Here is a 20,400-nt window from a genome sequence, read left to right on the forward strand (position 1 = left end):
TTGCCATCGAGGAGCAGATTTGGGTTCAGTATATTGAGAATTTGTATAGTAAGAATAATCTACAACTAAATGTTGATGTAACTTACGTTGACTCTTGTGTGTATGATTCCCCATCTGAAAAGGAAATTGAATTAGCTATTAAGAGTATGCGCTCCTCCGGTGCGATGGGTCCCGACGAGATTCCCATCTCTGTGTTAAAACAGCAGAGTGAGCTTTGGAGCAAAATTCTCTTCCCTCTGTTTAGATCTTGCTTTGCTAGCGGAACAGTCCCCCCTTCCTGGAAAGGGAGTATCCTTGTTCCTTTATATAAAAAAGGGGCGAGAGACCTTCCGCAAAATTATCGTCAAATTGCTTTGCTTGACCCCATCGGCAAGGTTTTTGCAAAATGTATTCTCACTTTAATCAACGATTGGGTAACTGAGTTCAAAATTCTACCTTTTGAACAAACTGGTTTCAGGCAAAAGCATGGAACGTTAGATAACTTGACTGCACTTCAAGTTATTACTGAAAAATATGTGAAAATTCGTGGAGGGCATGTCTATGGTGCATTTATCGACTTCTACACAGCATTTGATAAAGTGGATAGAACATTGCTGTGGAGAAAGCTATTTGATCTGGGGATGCCCCCCTTTCTTATTAAATTAATCCATGCCCTTTATTCAGACACCTGGTGTAGAGTGCTGCTTGGCGGTGAAAGAGGTTTATCTAGAATAATACCCACATCCAACGGGTTAAAGCAGGGTTGCCTACTGGCTCCTCTACTTTTTTCGCTCTATACAGTTGATTTACCTCTGGCTCTCTCAGCAGGTTTAGGTATAGCCCCGACCTTGGGGGGCGTTCCGATTGTATGCCTTATGTATGCTGATGATATTTTGATTCTCGATCTTACTCCCAAGGGTCTGAATAATCGCCTGCAGTCTCTATATGAATATGCTGGAAAACACTATTTGTTGATAAATATTGCAAAAAGCAAAGTGATGTGTATGTCCGGGAGGAAGAAACCTAAATTTTCTAACTTTCCATGGGCAGTAGGGGGACATAAATTGGAAATCGTGACATCTTAGGCTTTCCTTGGTAAAATTGTCATGAGTAATTTAAGTGAGAAAGCTCATATGTCCAACAATTCCCGGAAAGCCATCTCTCAGGGAAAGAGTTTGGTATCCTTGTATAAAGCCACAGGTAGAAGGCATTTCTCTATACTCCTGGATGTATATAGAGCAAAAGTTCCAGCCTCCCTACTATATGGAATAGAGATAATTGATCTAAAAAATTGGAGCTTTTTAAATTCCTCAGAAGGAAAAATTTTACGTAGTCTATTAGCCGTTTGCACAGCTAACTCAACTGCTGCCCTAAGACAGGAACTCGGCCTACGCAGTAGCTGGGTCCAAGGTCTTGCAGGAATCGTACGCTGGGTTGTTAGCTTTGCAAGGAGTGAGCCCAATACTTTAAGACATCTTATAAAAAATGAGTTGTTGGGAAACTTTAATGACTATTCATTGATTGTAAAAATTTTTAGATACGCAGTGGGTCAATTACAACTAGATGAAGAAGTTTTATTTTCCATATCTTCTTATCAGTTAAAAACCCTTTTGAAGTCCTCCACGTGGGAACTAGGGTTCAGGCTGGACAGAGATTTTCGGATGTTGAAAAAAGGCTGTACTCCTGTCATTGATTCCTGCCTATTGAGTAAAGCTCAACCATATACTCAATGGAACATTCCTCATGGCGTTAGACGCCTATTGTTTTTGGTAAGACAAGATTTGCTCCCGTTGAAATCTCTTTATTCCAGATGGTATGGCCATTCAGCGATTTGCGATTTCTGTCAGATGTATGAGCAAGATTTGTCCCATGTCATTTTCGTTTGTCCAGCCCTGATGTCGCTCAGGCGAAGATGGTTAAAACCAATCTGCCTTCAACTGAACATTTTGTCTGCCACTGCTTTCAGTGCGGCTATGATTAACCCTCCAAATGAAATGTTTTGTTTTAAACTGCATACATTTTTTTTAATGCTTTTTGGATCTGTATTAAGTTGGTAATCTTTTTTTCCTCAGACTGTTCTGTATTTGTACTTGCTTGTTATTTTACTCCTAATGTATTTGGATGCAATGCACTTGCTGGTCATTTTACGTTTAATGTTTCTTCTGTACGCATATTTTTGCTCTTTTATGTGGACCTCGTAATGAGTTCCGATATCATAATAAACAAACTTGAAATGCAGTAGAACGCAAGTTCTGTGTGTAGGCAAAATCTTAAAAGGTAGACCGACATTTGGGCCAGAAATAAATGTATCCGAGGCAGACATAACTCTTTACAGCACACGCACCAAAGTGGGAAAAGTGTTTAATTATGTCTAGGCATAGTATTTTGTCCTAAAGGGTAAACTTCTGAAACAAAACCTATGCTTGACATTACATACACCCTTGCAATACAGAGCAGTTCACCAGCACAGGGAGTGAAGAAAACCTTGCCATAGTTTAGTAGGCATGGCGCAGTTCTGCTTTCTGTTTCACAGCACAGCATCTTTCATTGCTGCATTGAGTGAAATGTTACCAAATCTGCTCCTTTGCCTTTCTGTTAAGGACCCGGCATCAAGAGTGATTTAGCGGGAGGCACACCAAAAAATGAAGATGCCCGACTTCACTCGGACCCCTATAATTACATACAAGGCACAAATTGTTAGTAGTAAGAATGTGTTCTCAAGCAGCACAGATCTAAACATGAATGCAAATAAAAGAAATCCATATACTTCTGAAGTGTGCATAAGGAGAACAGATTTTCATTAATGAAGATTGTAGCATGAATTAAAAATTGAACGAGCAATGTGAATCTTAAATAGTGAGAACCCATCCACAACCAATGTGAATTACCACAACCAAGCAGATGGCACCTGCGGGTACTTGTAAGTTACCTCTCTGTTCATTCAAAGCGTGTTTCTCCCGATTTCTGTCAAATAAAATTAAAATTGAAACATTCTAGAAATCCACAAAGGACACAACATTTTTAGCACATCTCTCATTGGTGCACAGATGAGTTTTCAAAAACAAGAGCAAGCACTACCCTTCACTGCAAAAGGGAGTGTAAAACATGCAAGATGCTGTAACTATATATGCAGATTAAATACAATTGATGGATGGAACGCTTGGTTCCAGCAGGACAGTGAGAATGGGACCTAAGCCCAGGCATACCCGTTTCACTTGGGGAGTCAGTGAAGAATACAAAGAAATGATGGCTGGAATGCTTGAATTAAATTCACTGGAACCAAGCTGCACCAGACTGAAGAGGCCCAAATAGTACAAAGTTGATCTTGGGTTGCAAGTGTTCTGGTTCAAGTAAGACGTGGCATGCGAGTTTAGGCTTGATTGTTCCTATTGGAAATGTAAAACTACGATAGCTGTGGGAAAGGCTGCTGCACATCCAATGGTAGCAGTATGGTGGGTTAGTTTCATCAGTCAGGTTATGTAGGAGCTGGTGCTCTTACCATTTCTCTGTTACCAGACATTGTATTCCAAATATGGACAGACATGCTTATGTCATAGACCACTGTTAGAAATGGGGTTCCTGCTGGCAGAGGTATGTATCCTGTCCAAGCAGGAACCACCACTCTAGTCAGGGTAAGGTAGATACACCCTAAAATATAAACTGTGCTTACCCTCTAGTAGCTTGGCACAGAGCAGTCAGGCTTAGGTAAAAGGCAATGTGTAGAGTATTTGTGCAGCACACACAAGCACACACTTTAACACAATGAGAACACTATAAAAATACTCCACAAAGGGTTAGAAAAATAGATAATTTTATAAGTAAAGCAAGACCAAAACAACAAAACATCTGATCAGTAGAACTGAAGTTATGAATGTTTAAAGATTAAATCTAATTATAGTGCTTAGAGTCATAATATGCCAAACAGGGACATCTGGTTGTGCATGACCGGGCTAAATCCTGGGCTGACTCAGTTTGAGAGACTCACACTTCTCCTGCTTAAAAAGTACCTTGTATGGAGGAAGTATAAACGTCGAGGATCCGATGCGGGGAGCAGAGGAGGCAATGCATAGTCACTCTCGTGGATGTATGCGATGCATTGGTTCCAATATATGCAGTGAGTGAAACCTTTTTGATGAACCCCTCAGCGAGGCACAATCGTTAACTGCACAGTCCATCATCTTCAAGGCATGCAGTGTGTTAAAGCAATGGAATTGAGCAGCAGCTGCATCTGTGTCAAAGGGAGCTGTGTGGGTTCCGAACGGCGCAAAGTTGTCAATGCTTGGATTTTGCTGGATTACCACAGAAAAGTCACTTCAGTACCCAGGACTCTGTTGGCACCGATTGGCAAGGCAGGACTCACAGATGGCAGAGTCCAGGTGCTGTTGCAGGGTTGAAGGAAGTCTTAGATGGCTTGAAACTTCACAACAGGGGGCAAGCCAGCAAGCCCTTGGAGTCATTCTGGTTTCAAGTTAGATGGGTCCAGTCCATTTCCTCAGCAGGGCAGGGGTTTGCGGGGCAGCTGGTAACAGGCAGCACATCAGAGCGTAAAAGCATTTCTTCCTGAACGGTAGTCCACTGGAATGGCAGTCTTTGTAGAAGCACAGCAGTCCTTCCAGATGGGTCCAGTAGTGTACTGTCTTGGTAGGATCAGAGACCCAGTACATATACCCAGTTGTGCCTTTGAAGTGGGGGTGACTTCAGAGATGGGTATCTACAGTGCACACACGTCTTTTCTTCCTAGCTCTGTGTAGGAAGGTGGCTACCTGACTATGGTTACCCCAGATTTTTTGCCTTGTGTTTAGCTGGTTTTTGACTTAGTTGGCCAGGTTCCCTGCTAATCAGGGCCCCAGACCATCTGCTCTCTCTGTAAAATGGATTCCATGTGCTATAGGCACATACCACAATTGGAAATGGACTCCTTGTCAGCCCCTGTATAATGCACTATAGGTGCCCAGGGCATAGGGGCCACCAAGGCCTACCAGGGGCTGCAGCATATCTTTTGCCACCCCTGGCTGGTTCTTAAATTGACACAACTGGCTGATCACTCAGCTGGGGTAAGGTGGTGTAATCACCCCTTACTTAGATATAGTATACCTATATCTAAACCTATATCTGGACACATATTAACCTGTGAGCCACTCCTATGGAAGGCCTCATCAATCCTGGAGGCAGAGTGCGTGGTTTAATGTGAGATGGAGCTCTAGCATGAGCTGAGCCTGTCTGCAGCCGTCGGGAACAAATCCCTAAGCTGTTTCAGGATAATGCCATACCATATACTCTTAAGTGCATTATAATCCTCGCGGTTATATAGCAACTTTGGTTTGGCTTTATCAAAACATGTCGTGTAAGGTGTCATACGATTTGGAATACTATCCCCTCGCCAGTTCTGGCGACGGGGATAGCATTCCACCCCTCTAGAGGGGTAAGACATGTTACTTTACTTAAATGCGGTTAATTTCTAAAAGGACCTTGGATCCACAAAATGGATGCCTCTGCCACAGACACGAGTCTGACCCCCTGAAGCTGACCGAAACTCAGCCAAATGGGGCCTGGACAAAGGGTTTCCTGTCGCAGGGAGGTGTTACAACCCCCAGACAGGAGATAGTGGATTGTAGCAGGGAGGTTTGAAAGAAACCAGACACTGCATGGGGAGCACAAGGCTGCCCCTTGCATAATCCGGCCAAACCGGTTCTGGGGCACTCCAGCCCTCGTGCCAGGGCGGCCTGGATCAAAGGAAAGGGGTGTATCGACCCCCTTCCTGGGTCCCACCCATAGGAGGGGACCTAGCAGGTAATCCAGCCCCCCAGATTCGAATAAGAGTGGGAGCAGTGCCAATGCACTTCAGATTATCCTGATGAAACATAAGAAACGAAACTCTGGACCCTTCGACATCCTACTCGACGTAGAAGCCCGAAGAATCTCCCTTGTGGTCAAGGAGTGACCACCCTGTGCAAACAGGCATTATCCAGCCATCGACGTCTGCTTTGTCGCAGTTCCCGCCGGAACTCGAGCGACAGAGATCGACGAGATCAAGCTTGCCTGCCTTCTAACAGCCCGATCCACAGTCCCTGCAGAGCTGAGACCCGTGGAGGCGACCGGAAGCGTGGGGCACGCCATCTTGGAAAGACCACGAGACGCTGACCGTGCAGCCCACGAGTGACCCTCGAAGCTGTACACCAGGGTTTGAGAAGCCCCAACCCTGAGCCACACTTGCACCGAAGTTCAGCCCTCCACACTCGGCGAGTGCTGCGTGGGGCCCTTCTGCTTCTTTTGGCTCAACGCGTTGGCCCGGTCACTTGCCAGCCGGCTTGTGGCCCCTGTGCCGACGAAACTTGAAATTCGACCTGCGATTCTGGTTGCTCCAGATTTGCACCAGCTCCCCTGAAAAGGAGCCCCCACTCTGACCCTCCTGGTTCGAGTGAGAAGCAATCTCCCGGTTCCGCGTGGATTGCTTTTGCCAAGTGTTTGCTCCAATCTTGAAGCCGACAGCGCCGACGGCGAGAGCCTGCGTGGGACAGATCGTGACCTGCTCCTGGACGTCGTAGATGCCCCAGAGCCCACGTGACAGCGGAGAGAAGCTCCTCGACGACGACCTGATTGCGCCTGACATTGCCTGGTTCCGTCCTGGTTCCACCCTGGTCACTGCTGAGTGACCCAGACTCTGTCCCCTCTGCTTTCAGGTACTTTTCGACTTGAGTCCACCCTTGGACTCCACCGGACACTTCTTTCACCCCGCCTGCAGCCCTTTCAGCTTCAAGCACCAAGAGCCTGCGTGACGAAACCCGACTCAACTTCGACCCTGTGCACCCGCTTCCTGTGGGTGAGGTAACTTTGCTCCGCCGGTGTTCCCACACTGGTACACATCTCTAGGGTCTGTGTCTTAAGTTTTGTTCCTCTAGGTTCAGCGGAAGTGTCCTTAAACTTTAACTTTACAACTTTTACGCACCATTGGTTAACATTGGTGCATGCGTGCGCTTTCTGCACTGCACCCGAATCCCGCGGGCTTTTCCCGACTTCAGCACTGCTTGTCCCGACTGCTCCCAGCGATTCCCTAGGCCCTAGGCCTAACCACTGTTCGATTGGTATCTCTTATACCACTTGTTTAGTATATGGTCTGAGTGGCCCCTCGCCCTCATCCATATTTGTGCAACTTTGTATGTTATACTGTGCTTTTGATTTAACGCTTGTGCCCCCTTTATTCATAAAGAATACTGGGGATTGTTTTTAGTAATAAATACATATATTTTTATAATATATACTTGTGTGGTGTCCTTTCATTTGATATTACAGGATTGTATGTGGTAAAACAGCTCGCTTAACACGACCTCTTAAGTTAAGCCTTTAGGCTGCTTAGTCCATGCTACCCCTAGGATAGCTTGTCTAATAAGGTTGACTTACAACCAGACACCATAAGGGATTGTTTGGTCTGATAACAGGTGGTTCCAGAATTGGAAACATCACCTATCAGGCCAACTTCTCACACTCTGGCTATCAGTAGGTGGAAATCAGCCTTGTGTGCAGAAAACAGGACACTTCCTAATCAGGTGCGTCAGCTTCCACCTTCCGGCTCAAGAAAAGCCATCAGAATGCAGAGGAATAACCTTCCTGTGTTTATGGCTGTCTAGAGAGAATGCACAAAGTGTAGCTGTCACCCACCCCAGACGTGTAGTGGAGACAGGTTGCAGTCACACAGAGCAGTAAGCGCAGAAAAATATCCACTTTCTAAAAGTGGCATTTCTAAAATAGCAATGTTAAATTCAACTTTACCAGTGAAGAGGATTTGTCATTACCATTCCAAATACATAAAACATGAGGCAACTACCCCTTTTTAATCAGGAATTACAGCTTACAAGTGTATTAAGGAATTTCAAATGTTAACCCATAATAGCAGTAGGCCACAGCAGCAAACCATTAATTGGGATTTTTGTCACTATCAGGACATGCAGAACTCACAAGTACATGTCCTACCTTTTACTTACACAGCCCCTGCCCCCTGGGCTACCTAGGGCATACCTTAGGAGTAACTTGGGTATAATAAAAGGAGAGTTTAAGGTTTGGCAAAGGGTTTTAAATGCCAAAATGTAGTGGCAGTAAACTGCACACACAAGTCCTGCAATGGCATGCTTGAGACTGATTTGAAAGGCTGCTTGGGTGGGTTGCACCATCAGTGGTACAGGCCCACTAGTAGCATTTAGGTAACAGGCCATGGGTGTAATGTATACCATTTTACAAGGGACTTGCAAGTAACCTAAATATACTAATACTGTGTACACCAATGTTATCATGTTTATGGGAAATCAACATGCACATTAGCACTGGTCAGCAGTGGTAAAGTGCTCAGAGTCGTAAGTTCAACATAAAAAACCCCATCAAATATAGGTGATAAGCAGGTAAACACTTTGGGGGAAGACCACCCTAAGGAGGACAGGTCTAATAAACTATGTTTTTGCCCTCCACATGTATATTGCCAGAAGAAGCAGAAGCTAATTAACTTCAAGGATTTTATACATTTATTGGTGTGAAAAAATGTATCTGTGTGAGAAAAAACCCAAATCAAAACTACATTGAAAACACCACTTACTCACTCACACCCAACATTATCCAAAATGTTTTTAGCTTATGTTTATGAAAGGGACTTTTTGGGGCACAAGAACAGTGTTTCAGAATTCTAGGTTAGTACCTTAAAACTCCTAAAAAAGTCCCAAACAGCAGACAACCGAAACCAATAAACCTCAGAGGCTACCAATCAAACAAAGCCAAACCAGAAACTAGGTGCTCAAAATGTGCCCATTTCCCCTAAACCTTTCTAACTTTACCGTGTGGTAAAGCTAACAAGCTCCACTACTGCGGCACCCTGTCCTCCTCTGTTTTGCTCTATTTCTACTTCTGGGAAGGACAAAGCTATAATGGAGTATTACTGCGGTGCCTGCCCTTCCCTGAGTTCCTTTAAACACGACATCTAGTTAGGCTTCTCAGCCGTGGGCATGTCATTAGAGTAAAACTATTTACAAATCCTCTTGCGGATTTGCTTTAAAGCACAGGCGGGAACCTGACACATTAAATGTATGATCAAAGTTTGATCCAGTACCCACCCTCTAATTGAGCTACTGGTTAGATGTGCAGATCGATTATGCAGCCATTCACCATCACACATAGGTTATTGACTCAGACTTCCAAACTCCTTCCTCCCACAGTTCCTTGATGTACCACAGGATACTTACACGTTTCTCACAAAACAACTTCACATGCCTCCCTGCCATCAAATTGATACAAATACATTTTTTAACACCTAACTCCCCAACCTATAAGAGAACCACCAATTTAACAATCGTATACTTATTAACTGCTCCTAGTTGAGAGTAAGAAATGGGATGACAACTTGAACTGCCCAGCAGCTCACACTAACCTCATTCAAACATTAGACCTGTCTCAACCCCCCCCCCCCCACAATTTAGGGAGAGAACCAGTCTTAGCACACTTGGACCCAAATATCTTTACAGATCAACACTCCCACCTTGTGCTGTTCGTTGCCTGCCTCTCCTTGCTCTGTTCTCCGTCCGCCTCTTATCCCTTCAATCACTCAAAAATATCTCCAACCTCTGCTTATCCTCCTTACAACAAAACCTTCCACCAGCTTTCATCTCTTTATCTCCTCTCATCCCCAGACGTTCTTCCTCATACATGCACCTTGTACATCAGCTTTTTCCTTCTATCTTCAGTAATGCTTCCAATCCCCTTGCAGATACAATTCTCTAGAGTCCTCCTTTAAATATGAGCCTAATCATATTTCAATCACATCTCAATTTCCAATCCACAGAACCTTACAAACTCTGCTACATCCAGGTCATCCACACCATTGCCTCTGCCATTCTTTCAATATCTCGATTTAGTGACCCTAGCTTAAGTCTGTTAGGACATTGTGGTATGGTCGGAGAGAGCATCCTCTGTTGTAACACTTTCATCAAGAGGAGAGCCCTTTGGAATTTCCTCCTAATCAATCAATCATTGTTCATAAAGCGCTGCAAATCACTCAAAGTCTCAAGGTGCTGGAGTTTGTAACTGCTTCATGGAGATTCGTTGATTCGAACAGCCAGGTCTTGAGCCCCTTCCTGAATTGCCAGGGCGATGAGGCATCCTGTGGTGCAGGAGAAGGTTGTTCCAACCGTCCAGTGTTAGGAGCATCCTCCACTGTTGCCTCAGCGGATGAAGGTGGTGTATGCGAGGAAGGTGGATCTTAGGTGTCAGGTTGGTTGGTGGAAGGTCATGCGTTTGTGGATGTATGCTGATCCTTCGTTGTGCAGGGCTCTGTGCGCGAGGGTCAAAATCTTGAACTAGCATCCCTTCTGGAATGGGAGCCAGTGTAGCCTCTTGAGGTGGAGTAAACTGTGGGTCAGTCTGGGGAGGTCGAGGAGGAGTCTTACTGCTGAGTTTTGTATGGTCTGTTGTCTCTTCAGGAAGCGCGCGGTGATTCCCACCTGGAATGTGTTCCCACAGTCCAGACTGCTGGTGATGAGTGCCTGCCTGACGGTCCTTCTGGAGTGGACTAGGAGCCACCGGACGATCTTGTGGTGCACGAGTAGGGTGGAGTGAAAGGAGGCAGATGAGTCTGCGTTTACCTGTTACTCAGATAGCTTGTTGTCCAAGATGCTTCCAAGGTTGCAGACGGACTGTCGTGGTGGGGGATAAGCAGAGTTCAGTAGGCCGCCATGCATCCTTCCATAGCGAGGTGTTGCTCCCAAATAGGAGTACTTCCATCTTGTTTGTGTTGAGCTTGAGACAGTTGTCGTTCATCCAGTCTGCGATGTTCATCATACATCTGTGGAAGTTGGCTCTGGAGGTGGAGGGGTCTACTGACAGTGAGAGGATGAGATGGGTGTCATCAGCGAAGAAGATGTGGAGTCTGCGCGAACTAACTGTGCTGGCCGGGGGGGGGGTCCTGTACGTGTTAAAGAGGGTGGGACTGAGTGACTTCCTTGGGGGATGCTGCAGATGATTTTCAGTTGATGATGGAAAATGGATTCTCCGTTTTGTTTTGGAGAGGTAAAAGGTAACTCGTTGGAGGGGTTCTCCCTGAATTTCGATGTGGTAGAGTCTGTTGATCAAGATTTGATGGGGAAGAGTGTTGAAGGCAGCTGACAGGTCCAGGAGGATGAGGGCTGCCAGTCCGTCACGGTCCAGGTGGACCCTGATGCCATCGGTGGCTACAATCAGGGTTGTCTCGGTGCTGTGGTTGGCTCTGAATCCGGAGTGAAAGGGGACCAGGAGGTTGTTGTGTTCCATGTGTTTGGTAAGTTCATGGTTAATTGCCTTCTCGAGAACTTTCACTGGAAAGGGGAGCAGCGAGAAGGACGGTAGTTCTTTGGTTCTGTTGGGTCAGCAGATGGTTTCTTCAGGAGGAGCCTCACTTTACCATGTTACCTGTTCTTAGGGAAGGAGGCAGAGGTGATTGCCATGTTTAGGACTTTCTTGAGCTTGCTGACAATAGAAGTTGAAGATGTGGTGGGGATAGAGATCCGGGGGTGCTCTAGAGTGCACAGAGGTCATGATGGAGATTGTGGCTCGAGTCGTGAGAGGGTCCCAATTGGTGAGTAGGTGTTCAGTGTTTGTGTTCATGGGTTTGAGCGGGCTGATGCGGTCAGTGACAGGGGGTTGTGGGTTTACGTTTTCGTAGATTACTGAGATCCTGTCAAAAATATTGTCTGCCAGGGTGACACACAGTTCTTGGGAGAGGGTATTGTCATTCTCAGTGGTTGCAGGGTTGGGTAACTGCTTCAAAATGGCTAAGAGCTCCTTGCTGCAGTTTGTGCTGGCTTCCATGGTGTCTGCTAGGGAGGTGTTCTTTGTTTCTTTTAGGAGGCGGTGGTACTGGTCGAGTGCTGTCTTGAAGGTTATGTGGTCTCCTGTCTCTTTGCTGGTACAGCCCTTCCTTTCTAGTTGCTGGCAGTTGAAATTAGCATCTTTCAGCTGCACTGTGAACCAGTTGGCTTATCTGGCAGGTCCTTTGGATTTGTCTGGCTTGGTGGGGGAAGATTATCTTTGTGCATTCTGTGATCCACAGGGAGAAGTACTTCACAGCCTGTTCTGGGTTGGATGTTGTGTTTGGGAGGTGGGAGTCAAGAGGGTTGTTCCACTGTTCTTCTGATCTTTTTCCAGTTTCTGCTTATGGAGGTGGGGGGGGGGTGTATGTGACAGTATATGCAGGTCAAAATTCCAAGTGTAATGGACTTAAGGTGACTATCATAAGTCCTTTGGAGGTAGGAAATTCCTTGTCCCACGTGTCTTGACAGTTTGTCATAGGAGTGGGAATCCTTACAGCCCTGTTGAATGTCCCTGATCTTTTTTGATAAGGGTATGGGCAGACATGATGGCCGAATAAGGACGACCGGTTTCGGGGCATCACCCCTCATCAGCCAACTCAGCTTGATTCCAGTGACACAGTGAGCCCGGGACAACAAATGGATCATTTTACCAATAATCATGCAACATTTATTGTAACTCTACCAGGGGTGCCTTTGAATAAAGGGAATTCCTTGAGGGTTACCTCAAGATAATTATATATGTATCTGGATCCCACTTTCATCCTGGTAGTATTATCTTCCCAGGGTGGTATAAGGAAGCCAATGATGAAGCATACCATATAATGTGGGTGGATCTTCCTCATCCAATATATTGAGTATTCCAGTAGACTCTAGAGCCAGGGTAGATGTGCAAGTAAAACATTTCTTGAATCATCACCAACTGTCCTGAAACATCAGAACCATCAAGTACACCTTTCACCCAACAGTCTCTATCAACACACTTTCATACAAAGAGTCATTTTATTTATAATCTTTATTTCGGCACAATAGAGCCATAAAAGATACATAAAACACAATTTGCACAATACAAAAACCATACAGAGGAATAAATGATTTTCCAGATATCATGAACATGGTTGGGAAATCGTTACACTAAAATCATGATTTAAATGGCATCCAAATATATAATAAAGTATAAAAAAAACACACGGATTACAATGTTTCGTTACAGTTCATCATCATATCTTGTTTTACTAAGGCGTTGAGTATTAAACCCTAGATTAAAAAGTAAAAACATATGTACACAATTTATCTAGTAAAAAAATAGGAATATTTTACAATATGTTATTATAAGTTTGCCTCTCAATTTCATTTATAGCCTCAGGCCCACTTTATCACGAATAAAGCTTATTGCTAGCAGAAATCTACTTACACCGAAAACTATCACCTGGGCGGTGTCTGTCTTTAAAATCCTTTCTGCTTCTTTATATGAACGTATTCCCAAATTTAGGCAAAGAGGTTTAATCCATCTCTTCCTTACTACATCATAAGCTGGGCAAAAGAAGAGAATGTGCGGGTCGTCTTCGATTGTGTTACATGGGCACATAGTACATAGATCACTAGTCTTTGTTGTATGGTTACTTGTCCATCTAGCAATGGTCTTATTTGTTTTCAAGGTTCCATACCTAAATTTCATATATAAGGTTTTGGCCCTGGAAGGCTGGACCTCATCCAAAACCTGTTGACAAAGGAAGTTGCTTGTCAATGATCCACCTGTTCTATCGTTTGACAAGCTATGATTAATATAGGCCCAGAATGCAGATTTCAATAGCTTTTTCGAATTTTGTGTCAATACTGAAGGCTCGTCCCAAACCTGTCAGGCCAATCTTTTTAAGCTAAATACACACGTGCTTTAACCAGACAATTGTATTATTTTGGTCTAATCCCATTATTTCTTGCAAGCCATCTTTATAGTCTGCTAACTCGGGTGTAGACCATAGTCTCACCCATAGCAATAGTGGTCTCAGGGATAGCTAGTAGCCCGGTGGCAGCGGATTTACGCGCATCTGCTGGAGCGCGAGTACTTATTTTAAAACCTTGGACTCATTTTGCTGAAAACGAGCATTTTATCTGCCTCTTTACCCCCCCTCACCCTGCTGACTACGAGCAGCGTTAAAACGCTTTTTTAATTCCTTTCAGTGGCCCTGTTGACTACTAGCCGCCACACTTACCCCGACAGCCTGCCTGAAGCCAGCAATCCACCGTGGGCTGTCCGCTTAACGGCGACCCCCGGCGACTGCGGGCGCCATTTTGGGTTGGGTAGTCGGCCTGCAACATCTTAGCCACTCCCCCCTAATCCCATTACTATTTAAATGGCCACCATGCGTCAGCGCAGCGGACGAGCGCAGCGGGCGCGACGTAGGCGCGCCGGAGTCGCGCCAGAGTTAAGCCCGTCTGCGCCCGTCCGCGGCTGGCCGGGGCCCGGTCGCCATGCCCCTTCACCTATTAGGTACCCTCCGGCGACGATTTACTCCCTTTGGCATCCCCGCCCCCCGCCAATCCCAGTACTGGAACGCATTGCCTTACTTGGCCTATGCAATTCCTACCCTGCACCCCCGTGCCCCTGCACTTCATCCCTACAGCCTCACCATATCTCCCCCACCCTTACCAGGCCGCCATCTAGGTCCGATAACACTCCCTTCCGCACCCCTGATAACCCTAAGTCCCGCACCTCTGCGATCCTCCTTAACACCAGGTCCGCGGTTGGGCACCAACTCGAGCTATTCCATCTGCTTGACTCACGCCAGCCCGACCTGCTATTCCTCACGGAAACATGGTTCAGGGACGACTCGCTACCCAGCCTGTTGTCCATACTGCCTCCCACTTACTCGGCCATTAGGAAGGATCGCTCCGGGGGGGAAGACTGGGGGGGGCGTGGCCCTGATCACTCGTGCGGACTTCCTTTTCCAAACTCTACCGTCCCCTGTGATCCCTGCTGTCGACTGCTTAGTAGTCCGCTCTATCTCTTTTGGGGTCCCATTAACTTGTGTACTCCTTTACCGCCCGCCCCAGCCCACTCCTGGCTTTTTACCCGCCATCGAGGACCTTCTGGCCACCCTTGTGGTGAACAACTCCGCTATTCTACTACTCGGAGACCTGAACTATTGGCCGAATGACCAAGCTGAAGATATAAGGAGTTTACGGCTTTGCTCACCAGCCTAAACTTCCTTCCTCAGCTTAGTATGGCCACCCACATCAAAGGCCACCAACTCGACCAAATTTGGTCCTTTAACATTCCTATGGACCTCCCAATCATCTCTCCGTGTTCCTGGTCAGACCACTCCCTCATTTCTTTTACTGCCGACCTCGGACGGCCGCCCAAACCCCCCTTGCCCAAAAACATCTGGGCCAGAAAGTGGGATAAGGCGGTCCTCCCTGCGGTCTGCTCCGCCCTTGCGGCAACCAGCCCGGAGCTCAATGACTTACCCCTCCCAGCTCTCTGCCATTAACAACTGGCTGCTAAAGGCGTGCAATTCCATCGTTCCCCTTAAGAGAGTGACCATTAAACGCGCCCATGCGGCCAACCGATGGTTTACTCCCGCTTTAAGGGACAAAAAGCTTGCGACTCGTAGAGCCGAACGCGCCTGGCGTCGTACCTATTGCCCTCTTCTCAAAGCCAACTACTGTTTGTCTTTGAAAGATTACAAACGCGATATATTAAAAGCCAAAATGGAGTACTTTTCTGGCAGAATCCTGACAGCAGAAAACCAATCAAAGGAGATTTTTACCACTGTCCACGAGCTTGCTGCGTCCGACAGGGCGATCCCTAAAATCCCCCCATCCCAAACCCTTTGTAACTCCCTAAATTCTTTTTTCTTCGAGAAGATTGCCCTCATTAAGGCCAACATCCCCCCCTTATCTCTGGCACCACCTGCTGCTCCCCCTTCTCCCCCTATTCCCCCATTCACTCAGTTTCCTCCCCTCACTCGAGACTCCCTGCTTCCCCTCCTGGCCCGGATCAAAATCGGGCTCCCCTCAGGACATTGGCCCTGCATTTGTTCTAAAAGAGCTCTTCTCTAACTGCTATTCTCCTCCTCTTACCTTTATCAATCACTCTCTCAGCACTGGCATTGTCCCCTTCGCCCACAAGTCGGCAGTCATCATCCCTATTTTGAAAAAGGCGGGGGCTGACCCTTCTTTGCCCTCCAACTACCGCCCTATCTCCCTCCTTCCATATCTCGCAAAGGTCTCAGAGGCCCATATCACCAGGTCTCTGAGTTCCTTTGTAGAATCCACGGGCTGCCTCTCCGCCCGCCAGGCGGGTTTTCGCCCGCTGCATTCGACCGAGAAGGTAGTTGTGTCGGTGATGGACCAACTAAGGGAGGGCATTGATACTGGCCGACCACAGGCTCTAGTCCTGTTAGATCTGTCCGCCGCGTTCGACACGGTGGACCATGACATCTTGTTGACCCGTGTCCAAGCGGCGGGCATCGGGGGCACGGTCTTTGCCTGGCTCCGTTCCTTTTTGACGGACAGGGAGCAGGCTGTTCATCTTGCTAACTTCACGGCCCCCCTTAGGAGGGTGACCTGCGGAGTCCCACAAGGCTCTTCTCTGTCCCCCTTGTTATTTAATTTATACATCTCACCCCTCATTTTTTCTTTGCAGCAGATGGAGGTCTCGGTGTTTAATTACGCCGACGACCTCCAACTTATTTTCAACCTTTCCTCCTCCCCCTCTTCGTCTTCCAATTTCCAGAAGGTTATGCTTTTTATCCAAGGGTGGATGAACTGCAACCACCTCAAATTAAACCCGGACAAGACCGAATTGGTCCTGACGGGGGGTGGTTGCAGTCCCTGGTCCCCTTCCTTCTGGCCTCCTTCACTTGGCCCCCCCCCTTCCAGTTCCCAAAGTCAAAACTTTGGGCATATTCATCAACCCCCTGCTCACCCTCCATACGCAGACCAGTTCAGTTGTGTCTGCCTGCTTTTTTTCCCTCCGGATCATCCGGAGGGTTTCCCGTTTCTTTTCTGCCGCTGCACTCAAACTCATTCTCATGGCCATGGTGCTCTCGCGCCTCGACTATGGGAATGTTATCTACAACGGTGCGCCGGCTTACCTGATCCGCCGACTCCAACTGATTCAAAATCAGGCGGCTCGCCTGATTTTTGGCCTCCCCAGGTTCAACCACACAACCCCCTTGCTGCAGTCCCTCCACTGGCTTCCAGTAAGGGAGAGGGCCCTTTTCAAACTGGGCTGCATCACCTATCAGGCTAGATCAGGGACCGCCCCCGTCTTCCTGTGTGAAGCCATCTCCCCCTATCTCCCTTCCAGAGAACTTCGCTCCACTCATCTGGCACTCTTGTCTGTTCCACGCTTCAGGAAACAGAAGTCCGGGGGGGTCAGATTTGCAGTGCTGGCTCCATCCTTTTGGAACTCACTCCCATTTGCTCTTAGGACGTCACCTTCCTATCTGGAATTCCGCAAGCAATTGAAGACCTTCCTGTTCTCCAGATCTGTAGCAGCCTAGTCCTCCTTTCCGCCTCCACTGATCCACAGTTATCTAGCGCCATGAAACCGTTCCGGTATAAGAGCGCTCTATAAATATTTTAAAATTCAAAAATTCAAATTCAGGGTGGTATAATGGTCCATGAGCTTCATATTTAAGTCTAGCATTAATGGTCTTAACGGTGTACTTATTGGTAGTCTAAGAAGTGCCCTATAAAATTCGTTTTCTCTACTCGAGAAAACATTCTTGCTTGCGCCCCCCATATTTCTGCACCATATAGTGCTGCAGGCTGTGCCTTTAATTTAAAAACCTCGAGTGCCGGAGAAACAGCTTTACTATGGCTGTTCCCGTGTTTCTTCAGGATTGGTAAGGTATTCTGTGTCAATATCATTCTGCTTTGTTCTACTTGGGTCTTCCATGACAATTTCGAGTCTAATGAAACTCCAAGTATGTAAAATTCTGTACATGTTCTAACTTTTGGCCATCTAAAAGTAAGTTCCCTTTGAAGGTTTTGCATGGGTTTATGGCCATGTATTTAGTTTTTTTTGTATTAATCTCAAGGCCTTTCCCTTTGCAGTATGTCTGGAAAGAGTATAGTAAATGTTGCAAACCTCTGGGCGTTTGAGATACTTATATAGTATCGTCTGCAAATAGGAGGGCTGGAACCCTTTCACCGTTCAATTTTGGTGCATCATTTTCACAACCCTCCAAGTATAATTGGATGTCATTTACAAACATTGAAAATAATGTAGGTGCCAACACGCATCCTTGTGGAACTCCCCTTCTAATAGGGATAGCATTTGTTAGTTCGCCATTTGGCCCCATCTTACTTTAGCATAGTTATTTGCATGCAGTCGTACAATCTCGTGCAAAAGGCAAGCTGGAAGCCCTTGACGATGTAATGACTCCCATAACAATTCACGCGGAATAAGATCGAAAGAGGCCCTGAGGTCTACAAAAGCAACATATAAATGCCCCTTCCTTATCTTAACATATTTCCAACATAAACAGCATAGTCTGAAAACCTGATCTATGGTGCTTATTTTGGGTCTGAAACCTGCCTGAAATTTTGTTAGAAACGCGGTTTCATCTATCCATGTGTTCATACGATTTAAAATATGCCTTGCATAGATTTTTTGTAAGATATCCATTAAACTAATAGGGCGATAGTTAGCTGGTTCATTCCTATCTCCCTTTTTAAAAATCAATACGATTTCCGCCCCCCTCCAGCTATCCGGAAAATCCACGCCTGCTGCCAATGCATTACACAAATAGTTAATGTAAGGCGCCCAGACATTTATCCCATGTTTATATAAATCACCTCGGATCTTATCCAGTTCGGGTGCCTTTCCATTTTTACCTGCATTAATAGCTAGCACGTTTTCCTCTATTTCAAACTTCAATTTGGGTACGCTGGGGCTTAACACTAAAAAATCCTTAATTGGGGTCCCAACATTTTTTGGAGCCCTATATTACTGGGTAAAATGTTCAACCCAGGTTGTCTCGTCAAGGAAGACATCTTTTACTACTCCTCCAGTACAATTCCCCTTAGCCACTAATAACCAGAACCCCACTTGATCCTTATTCTTGGCAGCAGCCAACAATTCTGACCAGCTTTCTTCATCCCAAATGGTTTTTGCATCCGCTTGTATTTTCCTATATTCTTTCCTAGCTACCCTTATTTCAATTGGGTTCTTGTTTTTTATTGATTGTAGTAACCTAGCCTTGCCATTACGGCAATCTTTGTCATACCAGGGTTTCCTATTTAATGTCAAGTTTGTGCTTTTGGTAACTTTTTTTGGCATTTTCATTACCAATGATATTAATGAGTTAAAAAAACCCTTATGTAGATCCACAAAGACACTCCCTTCAAGCGGTATATTTAAGTGTACAGAAAAAGTATCGGCTAGTATAACTATAAATTTCCGCTAATATTTTGCCATGTAGCCCCATTTTAATGAGCGACTATTATTACTAGTTAGTATAACGTCGTTATCTATATTAACTACTTCAGTGTTTATATTTAGACCAGGCAATAAACTATGAAGGAATAACAATTGGAGTGGGCATGGTCACTCTCGATTCTGGGCATAACCTCTAAGTCGATTACATAATTCCAGATATCGAAGTAGACCATGATGTAGTCCATTTTACTTTGGGAATTGTTTCTATAGAAGGTGGCAGCCTTAAATATATCAGATGGAAGACGACCATTACATGCTCGTAGCTCATACATAGCTGTCATCCTCATTATTTGTGCAGCTAATATAGTGCAGGGAACTTAGTTAATATTATTTAATGTAGAAATGTTATTGGCACTATCCTCATCTTCGGAAATGTCTTTGAGCCCTATAATGGGCTCATATTACAATTTAAGTCGCCACCTATTATGATGCTCGAATTCCCCTCCAAAGAATCAATGAGAGTATCTAGCTTTTCTAGTGTCGATGACTCTTGTCAAGGGACCCGGTCTATTGTATACATTAAACAGATGGAGCTACCTTCCTCCCTTCGTAATTATTCTTACTCCGAGTATATCCAATGAATTGGTACTTAGCTCTACAATTCTGATCTCAAGTGTTACTTTTACCCATATTACAAGTCCCCCCGAAGGCCTTCCTCTTACTAAGGGGAGTGCATCAACATGGAATGTTCTATACCCCACTCTATGCGGGGTATCTAACGCCCAAGTTTCCTGCAATAGGCAAATATCACTTGTATCAATATACTCATTCCACTCCGAGTCACCAACATTTTTCCGAAGTCCCGCTATATTCCATGAGATTAGTTTTAGATCTGGGGAATTACTATCACTCAAGTGTACCAAGCATTCATTAAAGACAGTATAACTTATGTTTGCATCTTCCCTCAGCACTACTTCTTCACCACCCGAACTTGTAGTTTTTTTAAACATTAGACCATCCCCACCCATATCTACCTCCTGCTCTATCGGTCTTTTAGGCTCCGGTTCAGTGCTTGAAGCATTTATTTCACCATCCTTATCTGTTACTATTGGAGCAGCTATGTGTTCTCCTCCCAGTGCTTTTGATGAGTACAGTCAATCCACCACATTTAGATATGAAAGTTCTTGAAATCTATTAGCAACTTGTGTGGGG

The 20,400-nt window shown here is 45.6% G+C and overlaps 1 protein-coding gene across 7 annotated transcripts in view; it reads right to left on the minus strand.

Annotated features, from left to right (window-relative positions):
• Positions 1-20,400, minus strand: part of LOC144768531 (uncharacterized) — a 326,174-nt gene that overhangs the window by 90,637 nt on the left and 215,137 nt on the right. For 4 of the 7 annotated variants that reach the window (XM_078652280.1, XM_078652282.1, XM_078652278.1 and 1 more), the window contains one exon: positions 2,909-2,943. The exons of the other annotated variants lie outside the window; for them this stretch is intronic. In XM_078652280.1, coding sequence (XP_078508406.1) covers positions 2,909-2,943 — 35 coding nt within the window. The remainder of the gene's footprint in view (positions 1-2,908; positions 2,944-20,400) is intronic. 7 annotated transcript variants of the gene reach the window in all.

This window comes from Lissotriton helveticus, chromosome 7, assembly GCF_964261635.1.
Source record: "Lissotriton helveticus chromosome 7, aLisHel1.1, whole genome shotgun sequence".
NCBI lineage: Eukaryota > Metazoa > Chordata > Amphibia > Caudata > Salamandridae > Lissotriton > Lissotriton helveticus.